Source organism: Eumetopias jubatus, unplaced genomic scaffold (genome assembly GCF_037043125.1).
Source record: "Eumetopias jubatus isolate StellerSeaLion01/CBP00866 unplaced genomic scaffold, mEumJub1_p1.0 scaffold_5, whole genome shotgun sequence".
Taxonomy (NCBI): domain Eukaryota; kingdom Metazoa; phylum Chordata; class Mammalia; order Carnivora; family Otariidae; genus Eumetopias; species Eumetopias jubatus.
In genome coordinates this window covers 72,981,614-73,008,171 of record NW_028274811.1, presented here as the reverse complement: position 1 = coordinate 73,008,171, position 26,558 = coordinate 72,981,614, and the positions used below count along the sequence as shown (strand labels likewise).

The 26,558-nt window shown below is 37.1% G+C and overlaps 1 protein-coding gene across 1 annotated transcript in view; it reads right to left on the bottom strand.

Moving 5' to 3' along the window:
- SLF1 (SMC5/6 complex localization factor 1) overlaps positions 1-26,558 on the bottom strand; it is a 79,525-nt gene that overhangs the window by 7,920 nt on the left and 45,047 nt on the right. The window contains exons 15-16 of the mRNA XM_028089322.2: positions 23,009-23,156; positions 288-433 (exon numbers count right to left, since the gene is read on the bottom strand). Coding sequence (XP_027945123.1) covers positions 288-433; positions 23,009-23,156 — 294 coding nt within the window. The remainder of the gene's footprint in view (positions 1-287; positions 434-23,008; positions 23,157-26,558) is intronic.

Sequence of the window (26,558 nt, the reverse complement as noted above, 5' to 3'; positions counted from 1 at the left end):
ATGTGCTATAGCAAATGATTAGGAGACTAAAGTTTCTGTATTATTTTTCTGTTATCAATCCTTAATTACTCTCAAATAAGTAATTAAAATTTCTATCACTAATTACACTTCATTTCTGAGGTTGAAAAATACCCACTCTTACATAGATTTGAAAGATTACATAGATTTATATAAATTTGAAAGATTTAAGGTTAACAAGCTCTGTCCAATTATTAGAAATAACAAACATCTTAAAGTTGAATTTATGAACTCACTTCTTGGCAATTAGAAGAATAGAGTGGTCTTACCATTTTCTGAAGAGAGAGTGGCTCAGAAGAAACACTGATGGAACCCTGTAAACACAACTTTTTAAAGACTGCCTCTGCAACAAACATTTGAAGCCAGGAAGAGGAAAAGGAACAAATGAAAATCTCTAATTCCTGTGAAGAGAAGTCTGCACAAAATGAAAGAAGTAAATATAGTTATTGCTATACCCTATAAAAGTTCTGTCTATAGAATATTTTCTGCATAGGTTTTATTCATTCAAATGATGATTCCTACACCAGTAAGATTCATCCACATAATTTTAAACCCCCCAAAACGGTTAATACTCTTATTCCTTGCCTTTCAAGAAAAAAAAATTTTATGGCACATATTCTCACATTTGAAACAATAATTTCTATTATTTTAAATAAACATCTTGAAATTAGGTAATACATACATGAATAGAGAGATAATATATGAATAGATAGGTATGGGATTTTTATCACTATATTTTCTGATTCATGTTAAAGATCTTTTCCCACAATAGGGTTGTGCCTTTAGTGAACCAGTACTTGGTTTTTTTTAATGGACACATATGTTATTTGAGTTGACAGGAAGAAAGAAATTAGACCCCTTCCCCTGACAACATCCTTGAAACCTATCACTGTAGAGGAGGAATAAATGTAAAGAAAAGGACAGTTTAAGACAAGAGAATGTATAAGGACTTCCTTAGAAGTTTGTACGCATTCTAATACAGGAAGTGGGGGGAGGGAACTGTAATTTTAAATAACAAAACTGACAAAACACCAAGAGCCTCAAATCTCTTCTTCCAAAAACCTCAAGTTCTCCAATAACATGGAGATGCATAAATATACAAAAGAACTGAAAGTAATGAAAAACTGGAATGACTATTTGCCACATAAAATAATCTATTCAATGTTATGAATACTCCATTGACACTCTCTGCATAAGTAACAGAATGGATGGTAAAGTGGAATATAAAGAATAAATAAGACCAATCAACAAGACACTATGGGAGCTAAAACTAAAACAGACAGGAGAAAAAAGTTGTGATATTATACAACACAGCAGATTCACTACTGTAGGGGAGAAAAATTTTTTTTTATATCCTTCTAGGTTCTTTTGGCTGGTGTAGTAAATTGACATAAGACAGATTAACAGGAGAAAAATTTAATTCCTTTCATATGGGAGCCTCATAGACATGAAAGGTTCAAAGACAGGTAACTGAGGTTTATACGCCATCCTGAGTTAAGAAGAATGGGGATGGAGGTCTGGGGCTTCAAAGGAAAGGAGGACAATTTTCAGGAAGACGGGAAAAGCAAATGTTTGGTAAATAAGTATTTGACATGCTATGCAGAGACAATGGAACACAGACAGGAATCTGAACAAACAGGCTCTGCCAAACTTGACCTAGCTTACCACATCTATCTTATACACTTTGTAGTTATCTCTGGTGGTAGCTCTCTTCCTAGACAAGTCCCTCTATCTACATTCTTTTAGGCAGTTAAGAGAGTAATGAAAAGTTCTTCCTGAGTCTTGTGATTCTTGATTGTCTTCAGCTCAAAATAACCCACATGCTAAAGTGGCACATTCTGGGGCAGCACATTCTGCTCCCCTTCATTTCTGTCTTTGAAACTTCCCAAGAAGTTTCACATTCTAGAAGTTGAGTTGATAGGTTGCTCCATCTCACTGAACCAGTATCTTAGCCCTGAGAACTGGTCAGTTCAATTGGAAGAGTTGTGTCTCCTTTCAGGAGGTAGTGATACTGGTGGGCTCCCAAAGTTAGGTCTACATTGTACAAAATATCAGGAATTTACTAAGATTATTTCTATGGAACCAAAACAATAGCAAATGCAGGCAGTGGCAATCTGAAAGATTTTCATGGTTTGCAGTTTCAATGTCTCTGGTGAGTTTTCTGAGTGGCCACACAGCAATAGGCATAAAGACAGTCCATGCATGAACTCCTGTGGTAATTTCTCTAAAGTTTATATCAAGTTGTCCAGCTTTTGCTTGCACAGCTTCAGGAAGAGGGCAGTTTCAGTTCTCAGAGTTTCCAAGTCAGAAAGGTGGGAGCAAATTCAGAATCTAGTCCAATTTACAGGCAGAAAACAAGACCTCAAAGACAATTAACAGCAACAGAATTTGATATCTATAAAAGTGTATTACTGAACAATTTTTCTCTCTACAGCCCCCTCCATTTAATCAAATATAAACACAATAAGACTAAGTCATTTAAAAATTAAGTCTAGTTTCAGTAAACTTGGCCTGATTATTTACATAAGTGCAGCAAGAATAGTTACTGATCATACAGGCTCTTCTAAATCTGCTTTGTTGGAACTTTCCATAAGGAATTTCAGATTGAACTTTCAGTTTTTATTTATTTTTGAAAGTTTTGTGTATTTTTCTTTTGTAATCTCTACACTCAATGTGGGGCTTGAACTCATGACCCCAAGATCAGGAGTCGCATGATCTTCCAACTGAGCCAAACAGGCACCCCTCAGATTGAATTTTTAGAAGATCTTGAGACTAGGCAGCCATGCCAAGGTCCTGCCATCAGACTTTGTCTGTTATACCTATAGATGTGGATAAATTCCTCTTTTCTTGAGGTCTCCAAAATATCCAGGTTTCTGAGCCTGCCAGGATGTGACCTTGTTTACCTGGTAAGGCTGCTGGGAACCCTGAAAGCAAGGTACCAGGCTGTTTTTCCAAGGGGATTCAATGACTCCATGAAGTCAGCTTTAGTTCTTTAAAGCTGTCTGGTCATATCTGATTCTATGCACATTCTCAAATATGACATTCCAGCCAAAGTTTTGGCAACACAACCAATGTTTCCAATTGTGTCCTGTTACAAGGAGAACAGATTCTTATTGAACTTATGCAAATAGCTATACTACCATGAAAATAATACTAAGAAGCTTCTGACTTCCACAGAGATAAGGTAGGGAGAAAAAGTACGCATTTCATCTTTGTTTACAAAGGATAGTATATTTTACCAATTTGTTGTAAAGTTTCCTTAAAAGTGGAAAAACATAATATTCACCCAGCAATGCTGCAAACAAAAAGTCATAATCCTCATCCTCATTAGTTCATTCAGTCCCATAAAATTAATTCTTGTTGATTTTAAACTTTTTTTTTAAATAATTTTTATTGTTATGTTAATCACCATACATTACATCATTAGTTTTTGATGTAGTGTTCCATGATTCATTGTTTGTGCATAACATCCAGTGCTCCACCCAGAATGTGCCCTCTTTAATATCAATCACCAGGCTAACCCATCCCCCCACCCCCCGCCCCTCTAGAACCCTCAGTTTGTTTTTCAGAGTCCATCATCTCTCATGGTTCCTCTCCCCCTCCGACTTACTACCCTTCATTCTTCCCCTCCTGCTATCTTCTTTTTTTTTTCTTAATATATTGCATTATTTGTTTCAGAAGTACAGATCCGTGACTCATCAGTCTTGTACAATTCACAGGGCTCACCATAGCACATACCCTCCCCAATGTCTATCACCCAGCCACCCAATCCCTCCTAACCCCCACCACTCCAGCAAACCTCAGTTTGTTCCCTGAGATTAAGAATTCCTCATATCAGTGAGGTCATATGATACACGTCTTTCTCTGATTGACTTATTTCACTCAGCATAACACCCTCCAGTTCCATCCACGTCGTTGCAAATGGCAAGATCTCATTCCTTTTGATGGCTGCATAATATTCCATTGTGTATATATACCACTTCTTCTTTATCCATTCATCTGTCGATGGACATCTTGGCTCTTTCCACAGTTTGGCTATTGTGGACATTACTGCTATAAACATTGGGGTGCACGTACCCCTTCAGATCCCTACATTTGTATCTTTGTAGTAAATACCCAGTAGTGCAATTGCTGGATCGTAGGGTAGCTCTATTTTCAACTTCTTGAGGAACCTCCATACTGTTTTCCAGAGGGGTTGCACCAGCTTGCATTCCCACCAACAGTGTAGGAGGGTTCCCCTTTCTCCGCATCCCCGCCAAAATCTGTCGTTTCCTGACTTGTTAATTTTAGCCATTCTGACGGGTGTGAGGTGGTATCTCATTGAGGTTTTGATTTGGATTTCCCTGATGCCGAGCGATGTTGAGCACTTTTTCATGTGTCTGTTGGCCATTTGGATGTCTTCTTTGGAAAAATGTCTGTTCATGTCTCCTGCCCATTTCTTGATTGGATTATTTGTTCTTTGGGTGTTGAGTTTGATAAGTTCTTTATAGATTTTGGATACTAGCCCTTTATCTGATATGTCATTTGCAAATATGTTCTCCCATTCTGTCGCTTGTCTTTTGGTTTTGTGGACTGTCTCTTTTGCTGTGCAAAAGTTTTTTTTCTTGATGAAATCCCAATACTTCATTTTTGCCCTGACTTCCCTTGCCTTTGGCGATGTTTCTAGGAAGAAGTTGCTGTGGCTGAGGTCGAAGAGGGTGCTGCCTGTGTTCTCCTTTAGGATTTTGATGGACTCCTGTCTCACGTTTAGGTCTTTCAACCATTTGGAGTCTACTTTTGTGTGTGGTGTAAGGAAATGGTCCAGCTTCATTCTTCTGCATGTGGCTGTCCAATTTTCCCAACACCATTTGTTGAAGAGACTGTCTTTTTCCCATTGGACATTCTTTCCTGCTTTCTCAAAGATGAGTTGACCATAGAGTTGAGGGTCCATTTCTGGGCTCTCGATTCTGTCCAATTGATCTATGTGTCTGTTTTTGTGCCAGTACCATACTGTCTTGAGGATGACAGCTTTGTAATAGAGCTGGAAGTCCGGAATTGTGATGCCGCCAGCTTTGCTTTTCTTTTTCAAGATTCCTCTGGCTATTCGGGGTCTCTTCTGGTTCCATACAAATTTTAGGATTATTTGTTCCATTTCTTTGAAAAAGGTGGATGGTATTTTGATGGGGATTGCATTGAATGTGTAGATTGTTCTAGGTAGCACTGACATCTTCACAATATTTGTTCTTCCAATCTATGAGCATGGAATGTTTTTCCATTTCTTTGTGTCTTCTTCAATTTCTTTCATGAGTATTTTATAGTTTTCTGAGTACAGATCCTTTGCCTCTTTGGTTAAATTTATTCCTATGTATCTTATGGTTTTGGGTGCAATTGTAAATGGGACTGACTCCTTGATTTGTCTCTCTTCTGTCTCGTTGTTGGTGTATAGGAATGCCATTGATTTCTGTGCATTGATTTTATATCCTGCTACTTTATTGAATTCCTGTATGAGTTCTAGCAGTTTTGGGGTGGAGTCTTTTGGGTTTTCCACATACAGTATCATATCATCTGCAAACAGTGAGAGTTTGACTTCCTCTTTGCCAATTTGGATGCCTTTGATTTCTTTTTGTTGTCTGATTGCTGTGGCTAGGACTTCTAATACTATGTTGAATAGCAGTGGTGAGAGTGGACATCCCTGCCGCATTCCTGACCTTAGGGGAAAAGCTCTCAGCTTTTCCCCATTGAGAATGATATTCGCTGTAGGTTTTTCATAGATGGCTTTTATGATATTGAGGTATGTACCCTCTATCCCTGTACTCTGAAGAGTTTTGATCAAGAAAGGATGCTGTACTTTGTCAAATGCCTTTTCTGCATCTATTGAGAGGATCCTATGGTTCTTGTTCTTTCTTTTCTTAATGTATTGTATCACATTGATTTGCGGATGTTGAACCAGCCTTGCAGCCCAGGGATAAATCCCACTTGGTCATGGTGAATAATCCTTTTAATGTATTGTTGGATCCTATTGGCTAGTATTTTGGTGAGAATTTTTGCATCCATGTTCATCAAGGATATTGGTCTGTAATTCTCCTTTTTGATGGGGTCTTTGTCTGGTTTTGGGATCAAGGTAATGGTGGCCTCATAAAATGAGTTTGGAAGTTTTCCTTCCATTTCTATTTTTTGGAACAGTTTCAGGAGAATAGGTATTAATTCTTCTTTAAATGTCTGATAGAATCCCCCTGGGAAGCCATCTGGCCCTGGGCTTTTGTTTGTTGGGAGATTTTTGATGACTGCTTCAATTTCCTTAGTGGTTATAGCTCTGTTCAGGTTTTCTATTTCTTCCTGGTTCAGTTTTGGTAGTTGATACATCTCTAGGAATGCATCCATTTCTTCCAGGTTATCTAATTTGCTGGCATAGAGTTGCTCATAATATGTTCTTATAATTGTTTGTATTTCTTTGGTGTTGGTTGTGATCTCTCCTCTTTCATTCATGATTTTGTTGATTTGGGTCATTTCTCTTTTCTTTTTGAGAAGTCTGGCCAGGGGTTTATCAATCTTGTTAATTCTTTCAAAGAACCAGCTCCTAGTTTCGTTGATCTGTTCTACTGTTCTTTTGGTTTCTAGTTCATTGATTACTGCTCTGATCTTTATTATTTCTCTTCTCCTGCTGGGTTTAGGCTTTATTTGCTGTTCTTTCTCCAGCTCCTTTAGGTGTACGGTTAGGTTGTGTATTTGAGGCCTTTCTTGTTTCTTGAGAAAGGCTTGTATTGCTATATATTTTCCTCTCAGGACTGCCTTTGCTGTATCCCAAAGATTTTGAACAGTTGTGTTTTCATTTTCATTGGTTTCCATGAATTTTTTTAATTTTTTAATTTCCTGGTTGACATATTCATTCTTTAGTAGGATGCTCTTTAGCCTCCATGTATTTGGGTTCTTTCCTCTTGTGACTGAGTTCTAGTTTCAAAGCATTGTGATCTGAAAATATGCGGGGAAAGATCCCCATCTTTTGGTACTGGTTGAGACCTGATTTGTGACCTAGGATGTGATCTATTCTGGAGAATGTTCCATGGGCACTAGAGAAGAATGTGTATTCTGTTGCTTTGGGATGGAATTTCTGAATATATCTGTAAAGTCCATTTGGTCCAGTGTTTCATTTAAAGTCTTTATTTCCTTGTTGATCTTTTGCTTAGATGATCTGTCCATTTCAGTTAGAGGGGTGTTAAAGTCCCCCACTATTATTGTATTGTTGTCAATGTGTTTCTTTGCTTTTGTTATTAACTGCCTTAAATAATTGGCTGCTCCCACGTTAGGGGCATAGATATTTACAATTGTTAGATCTTCTTGTTGGATAGACCCTTTAAGTAGGATATAGTGTCCTTCTTCATCTCTTATTACAGTCTTTGTTTTAAAATCTAATTTGTCTGATACAAGGATTGCCACCCCAGCTTTCTTTTGGTGTCCATTAGCATGGTAAATGGTTTTCCACCCCCTCACTTTCAATCTGGGGGTGTCTTTGGGTCTAAAATGAGTCTCTTGCAGACAGCATATTGAAGGGTCTTGTTTTTTAATCCAATCTGATAGCCTGTGTCTTTTGATTGGGGCATTGAGCCCATTTACATTCAGGGTAACTACTGAAAGGTATGAATTTAGTGCCATTGTATTGCCTGTAAGGTGATTGTTACTGTATATTGTCTGTGTTCCTTTCTGATCTATGCTGCTTTTAGGCTCTCTCTTTGCTTAGGGGACCTCTTTCAATATTTCTTGTAGGGCTGTTTTTGTGTTTGCAAATTCCTTTAGTTTTTGTTTGTCCTGGAAGCTTTTTATCTCTCCTTCTATTTTCAATGATAGCCTAGCTAGATATAGTATTCTTGGCTGCATATTTTTCTCATTTAGTGCTCTGAAGATATCATGCCAGTCCTTTCTGGCCTGCCAGGTCTCTGTGGATAGGTCTGTTGCCAATCTAATGTTTCTACCATTGTAGGTTACATATCTCTTCTCCCGAGCTGCTTTCAGGATTTTCTCTTTGTCTCTGAGACTTGTAAGTTTTACTATTAGATGTCGGGGTGTTGACCTATTTTTATTGATTTTGAGAGGGGTTCTCTGTGCCTCCTGGATTTTGATGCCTGTTTCCTTCCCCACATTAGGGAAGTTCTCTGCTATTATTTGCTCCGATATACCTTCTGCCCCTCTCTCTCTTTTTCTTCTGGGATCCCAATTATTCTAATGTTTCATCTTATCGTATCACTTATCTCTCGAATTCTGCCCTCGTGATCCTGTAGTTGTGTATCTCTCTTTTTCTCAGCCTCTTTATTTTCCATCATTTGGTCTTCTATATCGCTGATTCTTTCTTCTGCCTCATTTATCCTAGCAGTTAGTGCCCCCATTTTTGATTGCACCTCATGAATAGCCTTTTTGATTTCGACTTGGTTAGATTTTAGTTCTTTTATTTCTCCAGAAAGGGTTTCTCTAATAACTTCCACACTTTTTTCAAGCGCAGGTAGTATCTTTAAAATCATGATTCTGCACTCTAGGTCCGACATCGTACTAATGTCAGTATTGAGTAGGTCCCTGGCAGAGGGTACTACCTCTTGTTCTTTTTGCTGAGGTGATTTTTTTCATCTTGTCATTTTGTCCAGAGGAGAACAGATGAATGAGAGAACAGAATGCTAACAGGTTAACAACGTCTCCAGCAAATATACTCTAGACAAATCAGAAAAGACCTGAAACCAGGGGACAAGAAAGGGAAAGAAAGAAGAGAAAAAAAAAAAAAAAGGAAAAAGAAAAAAACAAACAAAAACAGAATAAAACAAAACAAAAAAACAGAATATGATCAAATATGAGCAGGCTAGTGCATAGATCAGTCCCCCACACTAGCTTTTGGGCATATTTTGGTCTGTTAGAAGAAAGTGCCTGCTAAAATTTTAAAGGAAGAATGACTGATATATGTACAAAATAAGGGTTGATACAATGAAGGGATGGCAGATGATTGTAAAGATGAAAATTATAAAAGATTTTATAGAAGGAATTGATAAGAAGTTGTTTTTAAAAAGAAAGAAGAAGATTTAAAAAGAAAAATGAAAAAAAAGAAAAAAAAAGGGAGAGAATGTGATCAGGCAGGAGACTAGAACAAAGCCATACACCAGTGATTTAGGGTAGATTTTGATCTGTTAGAAGAAATTGTATCTCAAAATTTTAAAGAGAGAACAACTTATATATATATATATATATATATGCCAAAAATAAGGGTAACTACTATGAAGGGATAAAAATATGACTCTAAAAATGAAAAATAAAAAGTTTTTTTTAAAAAAGGGATAAAAGGTTTGAAAAAGGGAAAAAGAAAAATTAAAAAGAAAACAGTTAAAAAAATTAACTTTGAAAAACTAATGAATTATGGTAAAAAAGCCATGAATTCTATGTGCAGTATTCCCCTAGAGCTGGAGTTCTCCCGTTCTCTTTGATCGGTAAACTTGGTCTTGGCTTGCTGGCTGTTCGTGCTGATCTTCTGGGGAAGGGGCCTGTTGCCGTGGTTCCCAAATGTCTTTGCCGGAGGCTGAATTGCCCCGCCCTTGTGTGTCTGGGCTAAGCAAGCTGCTCGGGTTTGCTCTCAGGAGCTTTTGTTCCCTGCAAGCTCTCGGTATAGCTTTGGAGGACCAGGGTGAAAATGGTGGCCTCCCAATTTCTGCCCAGAGGAGCTGAGAACTCGGGGCCCCGCTCCTCAGTGTGCCCTCAGAGAAAAGCAGTCATTCCCGTCTCCCCGGTCTCCGGCCGCACTCCCTGCTCACCCAGCCTGTGATCGAGCGTTTCTATCTCTGGCACCCAACCCCGTGTGGAGTCTCCAAACCCAGCAGATCCCTGTGGTGCGCTCCCATGCCGTTCGTCCTGGGGGAGGAAGGGGAGTCTCCCCGGCTCTGCCGCTTGTTGGGTCCCTGCTGGAGGAGCAGTAGCCCGACTGGGCCGCGGATCACAGTTTATGGCGACCCCGAGCTGAGAGCCCGCATCTCGGCTCCGTCTCTGCAGCCGGCTTCCCCGCTCCGATACTTGGGGGCTCTGCTGCACTCAGGCACCCCCGGTCTTTCTGTGACCCCGAGGGTCCTGAGACCACACTGTCCCGTGAGGGTTCCACCCCCCGGTTAGCCACTGGAGCGACGTCCCTCAGCAGAGCCGGCTTCTAACAATTCCGATTTTGTGCTCCGCGGCTCTATCACTTGCCAGAAGGGCCGACGGAGGCCCCCTCCCCTGCCTTCTATCCTCCCGAATATCGCCTCGGATTCACTTCTCTGCACGTCCTACCTTCCAGAAAGTGGTCGCTTTTCTGTTCAGAGTGTTGTTACTCTTCTTATCTTCGATCTCCTGTTGAGTTCGTAGGTGTTCAGAATGGTTTGATCCCTATTCAGCTGAATTCCTGAGACCAGACGAAATCCAGGTCTCCTACTCCTCCGCCATCTTGCTCCCCTCCCTGTTGATTTTAATCTTAAGTCTGCAGTTTTATGAAGCTGTTTCTCCATCACAGTTCTGCAAATTCTTACCCAGTTAAATGTTATGATCTTAAAATAATGAGAAACACATATTCTAGAGCATTTTTCACAGTCCTTTCCATGAATCTCTCTGATGATGAAATGTATTCACAAAGGCAACAGAGAAGAACAATAATTCTCTGTAAATAACAGACTTAAAAATGGCTGTGGTTAAGGGTCTGTAAGAGTTCATTACAACGTTATTAAGAAAATTTGGTTATTTCTGTGGCATACATCTTAAGATTAAAGCTAGAATTACAAGTGATAACATATACCAGGACATATCAGATATCTTGGAATTTCCTATTATTTTTGGAACACTAACATACACCTATACAAATACAACATAAAGAAGGCTTAAGTATAGCTTCTTATTTGACAATGTTTCCCATGTGATTTAAACCTAATTAGTTTAGAATTGCTCATTTGACAAGGAGTGAGAACATATCTTTTATAATATTCCAGACACCCTCTGCAAAATCCCAAATTTATTTCAAAGTCAAAAAAAGACTTCATTTAGCATTTGATTTTGGGAAGTTTGTCAAGAATATCAAAAGATTTTAAAGACTTGGTCAAACAGGATCATAAGCCACTGTGAAATAATTTCACAAAAGTGACAATTAAAAACTTTGCACTCAAATATAGAAATTTAGTTGGGAAAAAAACAAAGAAACAAAACCTTAGCTCTTTTAAGAGGAGACTGTTTTCTTAAGTAATCAAAGAATTCATAAAGACAAAATAAGTAATTAGTTTGATAATACAGAGAATATTTTCTAGGCAGATTTTATAAAAGGTGTAGAAAAACCTTTTACATTATCAAAAGCAAATGGATCTTTCAAGAAAACTTTGTCCTTTTAGCAGATGAAAGAATACTTCCAGTTTTACTTAAACATAAGTACATTACTGATATTAAAGGTTATTTTTAAAAAACGATTATAATGAATTCATTTAATTTTAGACAACTTGACCACACAAGGTAAAATTGTCTCTCCTTCACATTATGAAACAATCAAGATAAAATTGTTTCCCCCTTACCAAAAACACATCTCCATACCTCATACCTTCTCAAAAACTCAACTTATTTTCCTTGCATGCAGTTATTTCCCCTCTTATTACAGTAGTCTTACATACATACATTAATTAAAATTCTTAAAAACCCTCAGAAAATTTAATTTCTAGTGAAAATTAGGAAGTAGACAATTGTGCTATTATCAACAAATTTTGAACACATTTTACAATCTCTAGAAGTCTATTATTCCTCATAGTAAACTTGCCAAAGAGACAAAAGACAAGTTTACTAACACATCAAATATCTTCAGTTCCTCTGTAAAAGGAAAGCAGAAGTGGATAAAACTTTATACAGTAATTTATGTTTCACTATTTCATCAATTTAGAAATGATCTAGGTATTCAATGAATTTCTGTCATTTAACTTGACTTAGCAAACTCTAAGGGTTTAAGAAGTTACCAAAGAGATGTGGAAAGCTATTTAAGTACACATACCATAAAACATAATTATTGTAGAAAAAATTAACCTAAAAACTCTTACCCCACTTACATCTAACTAAATCACTTGCTCCCAACAATTACATTTAGATTACCCATGAAAACGTCGTAAGACATTAGACAAAGCCAGCCATCATCCCAACCTATTTTTCTTGCTCACAAATTTTTTTGAGATAACATGAACTAATTTCACTAATAAAACTTGGGTAGAATAAAAGTTATATGTCTGTATTATATTCAATGTTGGTAGTTTTAAAGACATGTTTATTTTAATTAAACCAATGAACTTAAACTAGCTTTAATACTAAATACTTTCCCAGATTATGTGGACCTAAAAGGCATTTGCATTAGCCTGATGTATTTCTGAGAATTTTAAGATTATTTAATCCATTTATATGGACTGTTTGTTTTTAAGCCAAGTAGAGTTCTTTTTATAATTTTAGCAATACTATCCAGAGGTAGAATATTATACATCTACCCTACACACATACACACACACACACCCCTGCAAACAGTCCTCACAGCTTTTGTTTTAAAATTTTAGTCATGAGATAGGTATGATAATGCAAAATTCACTAGTTTATAAAAGAGCACTTGGATCCAAATTTTGTTTTGACAGTTGTAATAAGTTAAATTCACCTGCTCAGATGGCTAAAGCTCTTCAGTATTTATGGAGATGACATTTAAGATTTTTTTATTAGCTTTATTTCCAAATAGTTCCTTTGTTTACTTCTTCAGATAAAAAACTTCTCCCTAAAGTTTGCATTTCAAAGAATGGATCTTAGGTCTTAGAGTATGTGGCTGTAGAAAATTTACATCACAAATGCACCTAGTATCCAAGTTTTCTCCAAAATGGAGCTTTTGGGGCATATTTGCCTATGATTTATCAGAAAGGTAGGGTGATTGCTATTTAAATTTTTCTCTCCTTAAGTGTAGGACAATTCTATTTTCAATATTCCAATCTTTTACAATATCTACTAGCATTTTAAGATTTATAGGGAAGATCTGGGGGATGGTAATTGTTTCAGGGTTTCATTTCTGGTTTTGCAAAGATCTGTAAGATAAGGACTTATATCATGGAAAAAATTTCCAACTAAGATAGAAACCTAAAGATTTCTATATCTAAAACTTCAGGGTTTAGTGCAATATACCTTTGTAACGTTTCTGTAATGTTTTAAAACACAAAGGCCTTCTTTCTGATTGCAGAATTCAACCTTGGCCCAATTCATCTTAGGGGAAAAAAGCCTCTACTATTGCTTCTGAGACCCTGAACATCAGCCTTTAGGCCACCAGCTGATCATTTGTAGGAGGGTCTAAAGAGATACTCTGGTCATTTCTTTCCTCAGAGAGGCGGATTTTTCCCCAGGGATCCATCTGGCTTGTCAGTGAACTGCAGCACAACTATGGGTGGGGAGAATACTCTTTTGAAGCTAATCAAGGTCCCCCCTAGTGGGGCTGTGAATGGCCACTAATCTTTCTGTTCTCTAAATTTGTTAAGTCTTCTGAAAGTAGAGGTAAGAGGCTTTATCATGTAAAAGATTTGCTGGCGTTCATGGGTCATGAATTCTTGGCAGTGGGGGTCCAGTACACACATATCCTCAAGGGACACTGTATGGGAAGGCCAGAACCTAGCAGTGGTTGATTAAAGAACCCTGTGAAGTAGGAGGAATTTTAAGAAATAGCAGACAGAGGCCTACTGTCCATTACAGGTGCTTCTGTTTAAATTTACTTCCTAGCCTTCAGCATTTACACTAGTAACCAATACACTCTGGGCTTGCAGATGAGGCTGGAAAGCTTTTAGTAAATCTTTCAGCAAAAGGAAATACAAGTAGCTAGCTGGGTGTTTGAAGAATTTTGGGGAGAAGACAGGGAAATTTGGGAAGTTAAGGGAATTTGCTGAGGAGATGGGGCTGGAATTTAAGATGGGGAATTTATATGGGATGTGGACTTTAATTTTTGTTCTAATTTCTCTTCTTTAATCTTGTTAAGGGTGTCCCTAAGGCTAGCTATTATATTCCTGTGGGTCCCTCTTTTTAAATATGGTCTTTCCAAAGGCACTAATAAGACAACTGTTTAAGATAGAGCTCTCTAAAATTTCTCCTTTTAAATTAACCAATTATATATTTTTATACTATAAGGGTTCTATTGTCTGGCCATTGACATGAGGGATCTTATACTAATCTTAATAGCAACTCAAACCAGTAAGCCTTTTTGTGGAAAGACCCAGAGGTACCTTTCCATGTTAGAATCAATCTTTACCATAGACCCAAGAGAGAGGGTACAGAAGATGCAGCCCCTATGATCCAAGAAGATCATTCAAAGAAGTCTACAAAAGTTGTTACAGTAGAAATGGTATTGTGTAAATAGTGTCTCCAGTCACAGACATGTTAATCTGTGACAATGTGCAGACACTACTGGAATGGGACTTTCCTAGCAGTAACAACATAGGTTGAGAAGACTAAGGCCTCTTATGGACTGGGACCTCTCATGATAAACTCCCCTCACAGCTTGCACAGTCAGACAAAGGGAGTGCTGCTTATGACTTCATGTCTCGGAACCCCAGTCTACTCAACTGGCCACCAATCGGCATGCTGGTATGTGCACCTTACAGCTGACAGAAACGATGGAAAAATATTCTCACTGGTCATAAAGCCAAGCTCTCAAGAAAAAGAACAAGACAAACGTAAAACCTCATCCAGTTTCTCTTATATGTACGCTAACTAAGCCTCAGGTCTCTCAGAGCCAGAGTAATACTTAATAGGGATGTTCGTTTTGGGGGATTGTTTCTTTTCTTTCTTTCTTTTTTTTTTTTTTACAAGTATCTCATGGCACAGAAATTGTCTTGAGGTTGGTGGGTGATCTAGTGTCAATCTAACCTGCTCTAGGACCAACTTATCCTAATATGGGAGTCACTGAGTGAGGTGGTGGGCACTCTAATAGCCTTTAAATGCTCGACCCGTGCACCCCAATTTTGCAGGTTTGGCTTCCAACAGCCTTTACCTTATGTGCATGTTGACCCACAACAAAGTCTGTCTAAACATACACCTGTTTGATGAGAACCATGAACTCACCAGTCTGTGAGGCCACTGGCTCAAAAAAGTAGGTTTATGGGGCTTATGCTTGTGTTATACCCTATGGTTTTCCTCCTGTGACAAAGAACATAAGAGAGACAAAGAAAAACAGTGACTGTCTCTGGGAGGAAAATGATCAATAAAAACCAAGACTACTCATAACAAACCTTTAACAGAGTCACTATATGCAAGGAACTAGTTTCACAAATATTTCCTCCTGCTAATCCAAATTTAGAAAAGCAAAAATAGGACTCTCACCATTCTTGCTTCCACTGGGCCATGTAGGGAGAGATCTGGGACACTGACATGGTAAGAAGTCTTACCTTCTGCTGGCTTTCTGTCAGTGGTCCCAGGATCTCTCAGTGGGAGAAGCCCCAGAGCGAGCAGTAAAATTACTCTCTATGTGGTCAACTGTAGGGGAGGAAAAATTTTCCCTCAACCGATCTGGATTCTTTTGGCTGCTCTATTAATTAAATTGACATAAGAAAGATTAACAGAAGAATAACAAATTTAATTCCTTTCATACAGAAGCCTCACACAGACAGAAGAAGTTCAAAGACACAATATACACAAGTATAAAACTTGACCTCTATAGTCAGGGGCTGGGTTTCTTTAGGCTGAAAAGACACCAGACAACCAATTTACGTCCTTTCCTGTTCAAATGCCTTACCAAAAGGCTAAGGGATGGTATCCTTGCAGTCCTTCATTGTTTGATTTGTTCAATCGGGGGGAGGGGGGTTACAAGAGGGGGAGGTGAAAAAGAATGGACTAAGTGGGTGGAGAATTTTACCCCAGGGAACATTTGACAATGTTTGATTGTCACAACTAGGGTGGGAGGTATTATTGGCATCCAGTGGTCAAAAGCCTTGGATGCTACTAAATGCCCTACAATTCAGAGTTCACAGGAAAGTCCCCAACAATAAAGAATTATCCAGCCCAAAATATAAAAAGTGCCCAGGCTAAGCTAGAAACCCTGCCTTGCCTAAAGACCTGAAGTTCCTGCCTTAAGGCACACTGCCATATGGGCAAATGGCTCCAGTCAGATGTTAAGTAGATCCACGTAGCCCCACACAAAGAAGAGATTGCGAATTTAAATAATCCTTTCCAAAACTGCAATATAATTTAAAAGAACTGAACAATAGAAAGGAGTTATTTATAACCTTTTGTTACAACTGACTACTCACAGCCTACTAGACTATAAGTATTATAGAAACTGTGCAAGCAGTAAACTGAAGAATGATCATGATCAGATTTTAATCAACTTGACATGTTACATTTTATAAACTTAAGGTGTACAGCCTATCACTTTGATACATTTATATATTATAATGTGACTGCCATTGAAGTAACATTATATAACATCATTATAGTATATTATCTGTATTCATTATACTGTGTATTAGCTCTCTATGGCTTATTTACTACTCATTTCAAGTTTGTACCCTTAAACACAATCAATCTGATCCCCCCAATTCCCATCCTATACTAACCATCATTTTGATGTGGAGAACAAAGGCAAAACAAGTGTATAAGAAAAATAAATTTCCTTTGCAGCCCATTGACTAGTAGTTGAGACAGGCAGAGTGACCTTCCTCTACCACTCAACTGCCTCAATGTTAATACTCTGCCAGAGGCAAAAGGCAACCTTAGCTAGACATTAGCCCAACTTCCAGGATCCTGTAAGTCTTCTTTAACATAGAAAAATCCCTTTGGAAACTTCCTTTATCTCTGCCCCCCTGCCCCTCAAGATATATGTTAGCAATCATCCTCCAAACATATGGCCCACTGACAAACATGTGAAGGGTCTCATGACTAAAGTTTTACTAGACTGTAGTAAATGGCCTTTTCCTATAAACAGCTAGCCTCTCAAGGTCCTAAAAAACTTGCTTCCAAATTCCTTAGAGACTTACACCCTATCCTTAACCCCCTCGCAACTTAAAAGTATATAATCAGTCACTCCTCATAACCAGTGCAGCTCTTTCTGCCCAAGGGTACTGTCCCTGTGCTTTAAAATAACCATCTTTTTGCACCGAAGACATCTCAAGAATTCTTTCTTGACCATTCACTCCAGGACTCCAACATCATACCACATCAATTTTATTGGTTTTTTTTTTTTTTTACAGGTTTGATTTTAAAGATTCTACATGTAAGTAGTATCATACAGTACTTGTCTTTCTCTGTGTGACTTATCTCACTTAGCATAATCCACTCATGGTCCATCCATGTTGTTTCAAATGGCAGAATATCCTCCTTTGTCATGGCTGAATAATATTCCAATGTGTATGTACACCACATCGCTTTTATCCATTCATCCAACGATGGGCATTTGGGTTTTTTCATATCTTGGCTATTGTGAATAATGTTGTGACAATGGGTGTGCATAAACCTCATCAAAATGCTGTTTTTACTTCCTTTGGGTATGACCCCAAAAATGATACTGCTGAATTGTATGGTAGATCAATTTTAATTTTTTGAGGAACCTCCATATTATTGTTCATATTTGGACCATTCTATATTCCCACTAACAGTGCATAAAGGTCCCCCCTGCCCCCTCTGCTTTTTTTAAAAACACAACCTTGTCAGCTCTTGTCTCGTCTTCTTGATGATATCCATTCTAACTGGTGAGGTTATCTCACTGTCGTTTTGATTTGCATCTCCCTGATGATTAGTGATCCTGAGCATCTTTCACGTGCCTGTTGGCCATTTTGATGTCCTCTTTGGAAAAATGTCTCTTTAGTTCTGCCCAAATTTCAATAGACTGTTTATCTGCTATTAAGTTTTGTTAGTTCTTTATATCTTTTGAATATTAACCCCTCATCTGATACATGGTTTGCAAAAATTTTCTTCTATTCTGAAAGAACTCTTTTGATTATAAAATCTCTAGTTACACAATAAAAAAAAAAGCCTATCATCACAGCATTTACCTCAATCTCTTAACACATCACCTCTAAGCAGAGGCAAAAACAAAGCAGAAATAACTTCACTGTACAGTTCAAAAGAAATGACCAAATGAACTTATTCATCCAGAAAGAGCATTTGATAGCTTTAAAAAAAATAGAAAACACTAACTATAGTGGATCCACATATTACCAGGTAACACATTTAAAGGGAATAATAAATAACAGATGAACAATAGAACATAAGAAACTAAGCCACGGGACTGTAAGACCTTTACGGGCAGGATCATTTTTGTATCCCTCACAGGTTAGAGGTCACTGACTTGCAGAGAAGAAACATTTAGTGTTTGAAAGATAAATGAATAAAGGAGTGACTGGCAGAGAGCAATAACCCTAGAAAGATAAGCCTAGATCACCTTTTAAAAAAAATTTAGCACATCATGCCACTCCCTTATATTGGCTTCTAACTCCTCAACTCTTCCTCTGCCTTTATTCACTCTTCTCCTTGCATCTTGCCAGCAGCCAGCTACCATAAGATTTCAAACAGGTCCCGCTTTTTCCTGTCTCAGTTTTGGTAAATGTTGTGTTTTCTAATGGGAGATGCTTTCCTGACTCTGCTAAACTCCTACTTACCCTTTAGGTACTGCTCTCCTCAACTACCTGATATAAAGTGTAAATTCACTCATCTCAACACCGAGTTTTTCTTGTTTGAAGCACTTAGCATTTTTAAATGATGTATTTACATTAATCTAACTGTAGTCTGTTTCTCCCACCAAAAACTCCAAAAAATTAAGAACCATGTTTTGTCCCCCCATCCCACTTCCACTATACATGGCATTTAGATCAATGCCTGATAGAATGGCAATAAAAATCTGCTGAATAAATGAAGAGAATAGAAACATTTTGATGAGATACTTAGTAAAATCATGAAAACATTGATGGAAGAGGTCTGAAGCATGCAGAGGGATTATAATAGAGATTTAAAATATAAAAGTGAATAAAGGTTTGGAAAAAATAGTGATGTAGCCTGAGAAGGGCAAAGGAAGCTTTATTAAAGTTCTCTAAAGATATCAAAAGTATTATTATAGATTGTGATGACATATTTTCTTCCCACTCAGAACAGGAGAAACAAGTTAAAAATTAGGAAACAATGTCTTGCTGTCTATCCTTATACATAAATTTTTACTGGAACACAGCCATGTCCATTTATATATTGTGTATGGCTACTCTTCCTACAACTGCAGAGCTGAGGACAGACTGTGAGCTTGTAGAGCCAACAATACTTATTATGTGGTACCACATACAAAAAAATTTGCCAACCCCTAGTTCTAGCCAATTTACCAGGAATTTCAATTAGGCATTAAAAACAAAACAAAACAAAACCCTTTCAGATCACTTGATCTTAAAAAACAGAAAAGGAGATAAGAAAACTTTCTGTTCAAAGTGTTCAGAAATAAAAGAGAATGGCATCTACGTGGGTTGATGGACAGGAGATCTGATGGAAAGGATAAAGGATTTTACTTACCTACTGAACTAACAACGGTTTTACTAAACTAAAATTAATAGATTTGAATCTGAGTAGCATCACAATATGAATTTTATGCTTTTGCACTAAGAAAAACAAAAATGTATTGTTGGCCATAAATGAGAAAGATGGACCATCATCTTCAACTGGATGTCATATAACAGCCAAACTATAATATTTTTATTAGTGACTTAGGAAAAGCAAAAAATAGGAACAGAGCTAAAGAATAATGCAAAGAGGGGAGCCTGGGTGGCTTAGTGGGTTAAGTGACCGACTCTTGGTTTCAGCTCAGGTCCTGATCTCAGGGTTGTGGGACTGAGCCCTACGTTAGGCTACCCATCTAGTGCAGAGTCTGCTTGGGACTCTCTCTTCCTCTCAGATAAATAAATAAATCTTAAAAAACAAAAAAACAACAAAAAAAAAGAAGAATGCCAAAAAATAGTAAAAAAAAAGGGTGGGTGGGGATGGCGGGGTAGCAATAGAGAAAAAGAAATGGTTCTTCAACAAAGTATCAACATGCTGACAAAAAGGACATTATTAGAACACCTGGTCCACTTGTGCAGATAAAAGTATTACGCTACAAAGTCCATAATAAACACTTTAATTTTACATATTAGCTATAGAAAAGCTACTGCTCTCTTAAAATTAAACTGTTCACCTGATTTCTGTCTCTTGACAAAGGTAAAAAATCAAGACATACTAACAACAAAAAATTAGGAAGATAGTAACTTGAACCATTTTAGAAATAAATTTTTAAAACTACCTACTGGTAGCCAAATTAAGAAGCCTAAGGGACCAATTTTGTGTGTTTTGAGAAGGGTAAAAAAAAAAAAATTTCAAACATGGATAAAGAATTTTTTTTTTTAAGATTTCATTTATTTATTTGACAGAGAGAGAAGAGAGAGCACAAGCAGGGTGAGCAGCAGGCAGAGGGAAAGGGAGAAGCAGTCTTCCCGCGCAGCAGGGAGCCTGATGCAGGGCTCGATCCTAGGACTTTGGGATCATGACCTGAGCCGAAGGCAGTCGCTTAACCAACTGAGCCACCCAGGTGCCCCAAACATGGATATAGTTTAAATCTCAATTAGAGTTTTAAATATTAGTGATCAAACATTATCTGGGGAAGCAAAGTAATTGCTCAGTATGTTGAAAGAATTGTAATAGTGGGGCGCCTGCGTGGCTCAGGTGGTTAAGCATCTGCCTTCGGCTTGGGTCATGATCCCAGGGTCCTGGGATACAACACCGCATTGGGCTCCCTGCTGGGTGGGAGTCTGTTTCTCCCTCTGTCCCTCTTCCCCCCCACCCGGGCTCATGTGCACATGTGCGCTTGCATTCTCTCTCTCTTGCAAAAATAAATGAATAAAATCTTAAAAAAAAAAAAAAAAGAATTGTAATGGTAACATTAGGTGTAGATTTAGCTTAAGTCAGTCACAGACTAAAACTTGCTGGATTAAAACTTGTCATGTGAAAGGTGGAAATAAAAGTGAATAACAATACCCTGCTTTAAAAGTAAAAGGAAATTCAGAATATGAGAGAAGCAACCATTGAAAGTGATGTATAGAGAACCCTATTAGTACAGGCTTGTATTTCCTGCATTTGGCTAAACTATAAGATAAATTATATTTCCCTAGAGGTGACCAATACGTACTGGAAACAACACATATAACTATACTGACTCTAAAGTCATTAAAGTCTCTAAAACCACCACTAATCCTGGCCTGAGTCCTCCAACTCAAAGCAGTTTCATTATGGAATAAAAACGGGAATCCTTTTAGCTGAACGTTTAGTTCTGATGCCAGCAAATGATGACAGAAATTTGCTTTTCTAAAACAACAACAGTAACAAAAGAACTACCCAGTAGGAATGGTGTGAAAGAAATAATAAAAGATTCTAAAGGAAAACTGAATTTGAGCTAAGAAACGTTAAAAAGTCATGCAACAAAGGACAGCTACTCCACAAAAGGAACAGTAATTACCCCTCAGCTCAAGAAAAAAAAAAAAAAGACAAAATGCTTAAGATAAAAATCTTCTAACTTCAGTAGTATAAAAAGAGACCTCTCTTTAGAGGGCATCATCGAATAAATCCTGAACCTAGTTTTAATCCTGGATCCTATTCTAGAATGTCTCTTCAAAGCATTAAAGTGATTGACAGCATATTCAAGAACTTCTTCTTTTACATAAAACCTAGATGCACTGAAACACAAGTGTAACAAAAAAGAATATTTGGCAATCTAAAATTTTTAAAGTACATAAAAATGATCCTTTATATTGGAGGGCCACAAACTCACTTGTTTTAAACAATACGTTCATTTTAGGAAGTTAGGATACAAGAGAGAAATAAAAAGATTCATAGTTCCCTAAACAGACTTTGAAGTTCAGGAATGTACCTCAGGTCTTTTGGAAGCCTTCCTCACTTAGGAGACCAAACCTTTCATAAGGTGAGCAGGTGAAAATGAGTTCTGTTATCACATTGCTTAAATAATATTCCTCCCCCCATTTATTTTCGAGGAAATTTTAAAATTAGAATAGATGATTGGGGGGAGGAGAGTGAGAAAATTATAAATTATTTATTTTTGCTTAATCCATGCTCGTTTGCTATATCACCAGACTCAATGGGAAAGAAATAGTCGCGGCTTTTTATAATAAGGAAAATTATACAGCAACAGGTACATGGGGTAAATGTTTTAAATAGTGATATAACATAAATTAATCGAAGTGGCTTTATAACATAAGTATTCTGAGTCAATACATTTCATTGTCTTTTATTAAGTATTTTTGCAGGAAGAGACCTGAGGAGTCCCGTATCGGGCTCCCTGCACAAAAGATAATGTTTTCTATTCAACTTGAATGATTACAAATATTAAAGGGACTAAAAATAGTTCTTACCATGTAAGATTCCAAAACACCATACATAAAAAGCTAATCTATTTCTTCAATGAAAAGAGAATAAACAGATTTAAATTTGTCTAGTTAATAAAAATAAATAATTTGGTTAAGTGTTTACTTGCATAGTTTACTTATAATTTTTAGTTATATTATTAAGGAAAATAATAGTATTATATGTACATATATAATAATTTATTTGCAGGTACTATTTTCTAGAATATTCAATTTTTATGAAATTATCAAAATAATATTTAAATAATAAATTATGTGTATGGGGTGAAGGTTCATGTAACATTTAGAAGAAAATAAGAATACAAATTACATGTGTTCAACTATGTAAAAATACTTAGAAATTACTGGAAAGGAAAAGATGAAAAGTGTTTATCTGTGTGAGAGCATTCATTATGAGTAATTTTTACCCTCTTTACACTGTTTGTTATGTGTGTGCGTGTTCATACCTATAACCCCATGTATGTGTATCTATGTATATATACCTACACAAGTGAGTGTATATGGAAGTATTTTTAAAAAACTTCGTATGAATGTATGTTAAAGATTACAAACTGCCTAAAGGAAAATCACATAATAGGTCTATGAAAAACATAATACAGATCACTTACCATCACATGAAAGGGAAACATAACTTCCTAAGTCATCAGACATGTGTCGCATCACATTTTTACCCCTCTTAAGACCAAGGAAGATCCAATAATCTATTGCTGCTCCAAGAATTCCAGTCAATAAGTAAGCTAGCTCATGTTTGAAGACCTAACATTAAGATGGGAAAAATATTAGTAAAACAAATTACCTATTTTTTTTATCAGTGTTTATTCTGAATACTTGTTGAGGCAAAGCTTAGTTATTTAAGAATACAGGGTATGCTCATACTAAAAGGGATTCCTGAGAACCCTAGCAAGTTAACTCCCTCTCTCCCCTCTTGCTTCTCCTTCCTTCTCTTCTCTTCCCTCCCCCAACCATATCTATATCTTTATATCCACATGATGAAAAGAGTTAATACAACAAAACCTCCAGGACTTAATATATGGATAGCTTATAATAAACTTTTAAAATAACATTATTCAATAGTGTCAAGTGCTTTAGTATGGCGATAATTTCATTAAACAAATGAGGAAGTATCTGGCTTCTGTGGATTTCTGTTAACAGGAATATAGGATTACAAAAAAAGATAGACTTAGCCACCCCTAGTATTTATATATAAAATTAACCTTTACATTTACCCAAATGGCATATTCCAGAAAAAGACTTAAACACAATGAATAAAAACTTTAGCAGATAAGATTGTCCTTTTTGTTGTAAATGAAGAAACAGATTAGATCAAATTCTTATTAAATTATATCAAATGTCATTACCTAACTTAGAGATGTATAAAGATTACTTTTTAAAGAACAAATACTATTCTCACTTCTATAATAAACATTAAATTCCTATAAAAAATATAGCAAGCATACAAATTTTTAATTACAGTAAGTGTGCTTTACCCTAATGTGGAAAATATCTTTCTAATCCATAAGCTATGAAGGTGAAGAGGTACAAAAGTATTTTTTAAACACCTCTGATAAAGACGTTAAAACTAGTTGACATTTTCCACAAAGACATTAAAACTAGTTGAAATTCTTTTATTTTTGGCTGTGTTTTAGGCCTGTTGGATATGTGAAAAAAAATCACCAGATTAATAATTGGGTAGAAAACATGTGAAAAGGTTTTAATAAGTAAATATTATAGTATCCGAATAGATTTTGAGTGCTATGTTCTGCAACCATACTATGCCTAATATGGGATTAGGGACAGAGAAATCTCTAACCATCAGTGACTACTGGATTTATTTCTCCTGCCTTCAGCAGACAAGGTTCTTATAGTATACAATATTTCATGAGGGCATCATCATTCCTTACTATCAGAAGCTCTCTTAGTTAAGTGATTTCAAAACTGAAGTTCTAGTTTTTTTTTTAAGATTTTATTTATTTGACAGAGAGAGACACAGTGAGAGAGGGAACACAAGCAGGGGCGAGGGAGAGGGAGAAGCAGGCTTCCCATAGAGCAGGGAGCCCAATGTGGGACTCGATCCCAGGACCCTGGGACCATGACCTGAGCCGAAGGCAGACGCTTAACGACTGAGCCACCCAAATGCCCCTGAAGTTCCTAGTTCTGTTTTGTTGTCCAAACAAGGGTAAATGGTGAAGCAGCACATACATCAGGCCTGCTGAAATAGTTTTTACTGAGGAAAAACCCAGAGTCTGGATGCTTAGGTAGGTGTACAAGTTCCCTGTTGCTCTATCACACTGTGTGGCAATACACTGCATTAAGGCTGGGCTGGGCATTAGAATTTGAGAGAGAGACTATGAAGAATGGGGCTGAGGGGATTTTAAGTTGAATGATTATGGAAACACAGCCTTTCCTCTAACATCATCAGGGCCTACGATATAGAACCTTGACCACAGCCTGATCCTGCCAGGTCAGGATTCGTCAATGGGCGTCAGTGGCACCCTGACTCCCACCCTGATTAGAGAGCTGGGTTTAAATCTTCCAGTTGCAGCTTTATGACTTGGTAAGCAGCAGCAGGACTGGCTCTATCAGCTGGCTGGGAAAGTATCAACTCCTCCCCTAGTACTCTGGTAGGGTCCCAAGCCATCAACTGACCAGAACTCACTCCCTTAAGCATTGAGTCTTAGCTAGTCTTCAAAGCAGTTTGCAGGAAGCCAAATTCTTACTTTGTAAAGTTCTTACAAGCAAGTTTTATTTCTTATGGTTCAACTTATCAAGAGAACATAAAACAGGAGAATGAAAAGCTACATTTAAACTAAAAATTGATCCTATCAAGATCCATACCACAGAATGCTCCTTGCAACAACATGTATATCTGAATATCAGCGATGACACTACTCAGGAAAGATGCAAGAGACTGGTAAATTTTGATTTCTTGAAATGTTCCCCAACCCAAGAGTAGAGTAAATCAGGATCACTTCAGATCCCTGGTCCCAAGGCTCTGGATAGGGAAAAAAGGAGCTTAGCCCACAGAGCTAGGCCTCATATAAACCACAATCCAACACTTCATCAATTAAAAAAAAAATCTCAGAAAATCAACCAGCTGGGACCTTTCTCTTTCCTTACACAAATATATGTATACACATCTTAATTAATATCACCACAAATTAATATCAATATTGCCTATTATTCAATTTACCTTGATATTACTGCTATTAAACAGAGATGGGTAGCCTGTATAGTACTCGCAAGGAATGACTACAGCTTCTTTACCATAAGAAAGATACTGTCAAAATTATTTTTATCTGTGTGACATTACCTAAACTTGCATACTACCATATATTCATAATAGTAAATTTTTATATAAAAAGACACTTTCAGATTAGGTTCTTGGATCCTTTTATAATATATTCTTATCTATGCCACTCACTATAACCACAGGGCCAAGACACTGCGCTATGGATTGTACTCGCTGCAACTTTAACACTGTATAAATAATGCTACCATTTCTAGCATAGTGGATATATATATATATATATATATATACACATATATTTATATGGTTTAGAAGCGGATTAGTGAGGAAATGGCAAATAAACCATCAAAGGAGAAAAGCTTTCCTGAAATATTTAAAAAGTATGCTAAAGCTGAAAGAACAGAAAACTCAGAATTAACAAAGAAATGAAAGACATGATGCGCACATGACACATTTACATTAGAACACCTTTCTAACGTGTTAAAGTCTATTATCAGACATTCTGTCAATACAGTTCTCTATTATCTGCCAATACAAGTAAACTCCATTTAATAAATTTGGTGAGCTTCCAAAAATTGACTAGTATATAATGCAGAACTATGATCTGGGCCTTCTGACTCCCAGGTTAGGGTTTTAAGCAATATCCCTAGCAATAGATGACACAAAGTTCTGCTAGTACCTCTGTAAGAAAGATGCAAACATAATACACATAATGTGCCTCTTCCTATTTAAAACACTGGCATTTGAAAAAAGAGCAAGTATGCTCCAGTGGAGACTTGGCCTCTAATCAAGGCTTTACCCTAACAAGCTGTGACACCTTAAATAAGTTACTTAAACTCTTTAGCCTCAATTTCCCTATCTTTAAATACAAAGTGGCTTCCATTTCTACCTACACTTGTAGGGTTATCATT